Source organism: Lineus longissimus, chromosome 9, assembly GCF_910592395.1.
Source record: "Lineus longissimus chromosome 9, tnLinLong1.2, whole genome shotgun sequence".
Taxonomy (NCBI): Eukaryota; Metazoa; Nemertea; class Pilidiophora; order Heteronemertea; family Lineidae; genus Lineus; species Lineus longissimus.
In genome coordinates, this window is record NC_088316.1 from 11,121,918 (window position 1) to 11,124,459 (window position 2,542).

The 2,542-nt window shown below is 47.9% G+C and overlaps 2 protein-coding genes across 2 annotated transcripts; both read right to left on the bottom strand.

Annotated features, from left to right (window-relative positions):
* Positions 1 to 420, bottom strand: LOC135494045 (uncharacterized). The gene has a single exon (XM_064781796.1). It carries the CDS (start codon positions 418 to 420, stop codon positions 1 to 3), a length of 420 nt encoding a protein of 139 aa, XP_064637866.1.
* A 58-nt stretch (positions 421 to 478) lies between these two features.
* LOC135494046 (uncharacterized) lies at positions 479 to 2,122 on the bottom strand. The gene has a single exon (XM_064781797.1). It carries the CDS (start codon positions 2,120 to 2,122, stop codon positions 479 to 481), a length of 1,644 nt encoding a protein of 547 aa, XP_064637867.1.
* Between the last annotated feature and the right edge of the window lie 420 nt (positions 2,123 to 2,542).

The following is a 2,542-nucleotide window of genomic DNA, read 5'->3' on the forward strand; positions in this document are numbered from 1 at the left end:
TCAGATCAACTCCCTGAGTTTGAGACCTCGTGAACTGATATCAGCAGGATTTTGGTCTGTAGGAACATGCCTCCATTCGGACACATCTGTATTCACCAGTATCTTCGCGACGCGATTTGCCACAAATGGTTTAAAGCGCCTAGCTGGATTATTTATGTACTTGAGGACGATCTCTGAATCTGTCCAATATACTTTGCGTTTGATAGGCAAGTTGAGCTCGGTCTCCAATGTGCCCACAAGACGTGAACCAATCAGCGCCCCCTGAAGTTCTAAGCGGGGAATAGACAACATTTTCAGTGGAGCGACGCGCGACTTAGACGCAAGAAGTGAACTATTGTATCCATCCTCGATTGGATAGCGCAAATATGCGGAGGCGGCAAAGGATAGTTCGGACGCGTCAGTGAACACATGCAGCTCCATATTGTCATCGGATGACAAGAATTGCGGATGATACCTGGGGAGTTTAAAGTCTGGTAGCCTATTCAACTCTCCAATCCTGCCATTTTCCCAGCGTCTCAGGCGGTAGGTCCTCATCCCATCCTATTCCCAGCTTCCATAAATCCTGAGCCAACAGTTTGGCCCTGAGTGTGAACGGTGTTCTGAAACCACAGGGATCGAAAATTGAACTCATCGTACTGACTAATCCTCGTTTTGTCATCGGGTTCTCCTTTACTTGGCTAACAAACGTGAAGACGTCATCCTGGATGTCCCATCGTACTCCAAGTGTGCGTTGAATGTAATGGTCATCATGATCGAATCGAACCTCCTGGGTGAGGAGATCCAGACTGTGTAAAGCTTCCATCACATCTCGACTATTGGACAGCCACTGATGAGTTCCAAATCCACCCTTGATCAATAAAAGATCCACTTCCTGTGCAGCGGACGGTACCTCCCCTATGGCACCTGCTATGTCATCCATGTAAGAATCACGTAGGATCATGTCGACTGCCTCCTGACTAAATTCTTTCGCGTTGTCTGTAGCTGTGCGGCGAAGTGCATACAATGCATAGGCTGGGCTATCGGTGGCCCCAAACACATGAGAGACCATTTGATAAGTTTGTGGCGGTCCTGGGGTTTCCACATCCTCCTTGAATAGAAACCTGAGAGAATCGGCCTCATTCTCTGGTACCCTTACCTGGTGATACATTGCACGAATATCAGTAACTAGGCCTACTGGCTTCAACCTAAAACGTTGTAGCACCCCGAACAAGCTGTTTAACAAATCCGGTCCTGACATCAATGCACTATTCAAAGAGTGGCCTTGGAATGAGGAAGCAGCATCATACACCACGCGTACTTTACCAGGTTTGTTGGGATTTGTCACCCCGTGGTGTAGCAAGTACCATGTACGTGGAGTAGACACTGCCGCCTCTTTCGCAGTCATAAGCCTGGCATAACCCTGGGAAATGTACCCATTCATTGTCTCCTGATACAACTTGGCATACTCTGGATCCTGATTAAACCGCTTCATCAGATGATCGAATCTGCGTCTGGCGGCTGTAATGTTGTTTGGGAGCTTCGAGTCCAAGTCCCTCCACAGCATACCGACTACGTTATGTCCGTCCTGGAATGTTGTCGTATCCTCTAGAAACTTCTGCGCCTTTAGATCTTCCATCGAAGACGGTTTCGTGCATTTTGAAGCAACTCCGAATGCCTCAGTGGTCCAAAATTCCTCCAAGTTCAAGTCCTTACGGGCCGGTTGGTCTACACCAATCAGATTGACGGAGACTGGCTCAAATTCTGACTCGCGATTACAATCACCCCCCATCAATGACCAACCCAGGTTAGTGCGAACCACCAACGGATCCTCCGGCTCACCCCTTCTCACTTCTAACTGCACATGTGCTTCAGGATTATCTAGGCCTATGAGCAACTTTACCTGATCTGGCTTGATTTCAGAGGGCATGTCAAGATCTTTACAATGATCCCAACTAGGAGAACATGTCTGAGTGGTACACTGAAAACTCTTAACATTCAATGCATAAGCCCCATTGATATGCATATATGAACCATGACTAGGATTCTGAGGTTTGATGCTAAAGGAAACAACCTGAGAATCCATGAGAGCGGATGAGTTCATAGTGTTTATCTTGAGTTCTCCTTGACGACCTTTCAAACCCATGTCCTTGGGCAGGCGGTATTTGCACCACGCCACCACGGGCACCACGCGACCACCACGCCACCACGCGAACAGGCGGAGCGATCATAATGACGATATCAAAATAGCGGTCGATTCATTGGATCATGGTTTCTTGGAACAATTATAGATGGCGTTGGCTGCTATCCTAGCTTCTCTGATGCCCGTTCTTGGTATTATTGGAATAAAGGCCAACTACGGAAATACGTACTGAATTACCGTTGAGTAACTAGACCTACTCCAACTGACGACTGACCTGCAAAAACCATACGAGTACGAGTGGGTTATATAGTCGATCTCCCTTTAAAGGGGTGGCCGTTCGTTTGGGTGGGGTGGGTTGGGGGGGGGGGGGGAGGAGTTAGATTTATCACTCACTCGAACACGTGTGCATAGTTTCAACATACT

Excerpts from the sequence above, each read along its gene's own strand:
- LOC135494045 (XM_064781796.1), bottom strand. The coding sequence starts at position 420 with ATGGAGCTGCATGTGTTCACTGACGCGTCCGAACTATCCTTTGCCGCC.
- LOC135494046 (XM_064781797.1), bottom strand. The coding sequence starts at position 2,122 with ATGGGTTTGAAAGGTCGTCAAGGAGAACTCAAGATAAACACTATGAAC.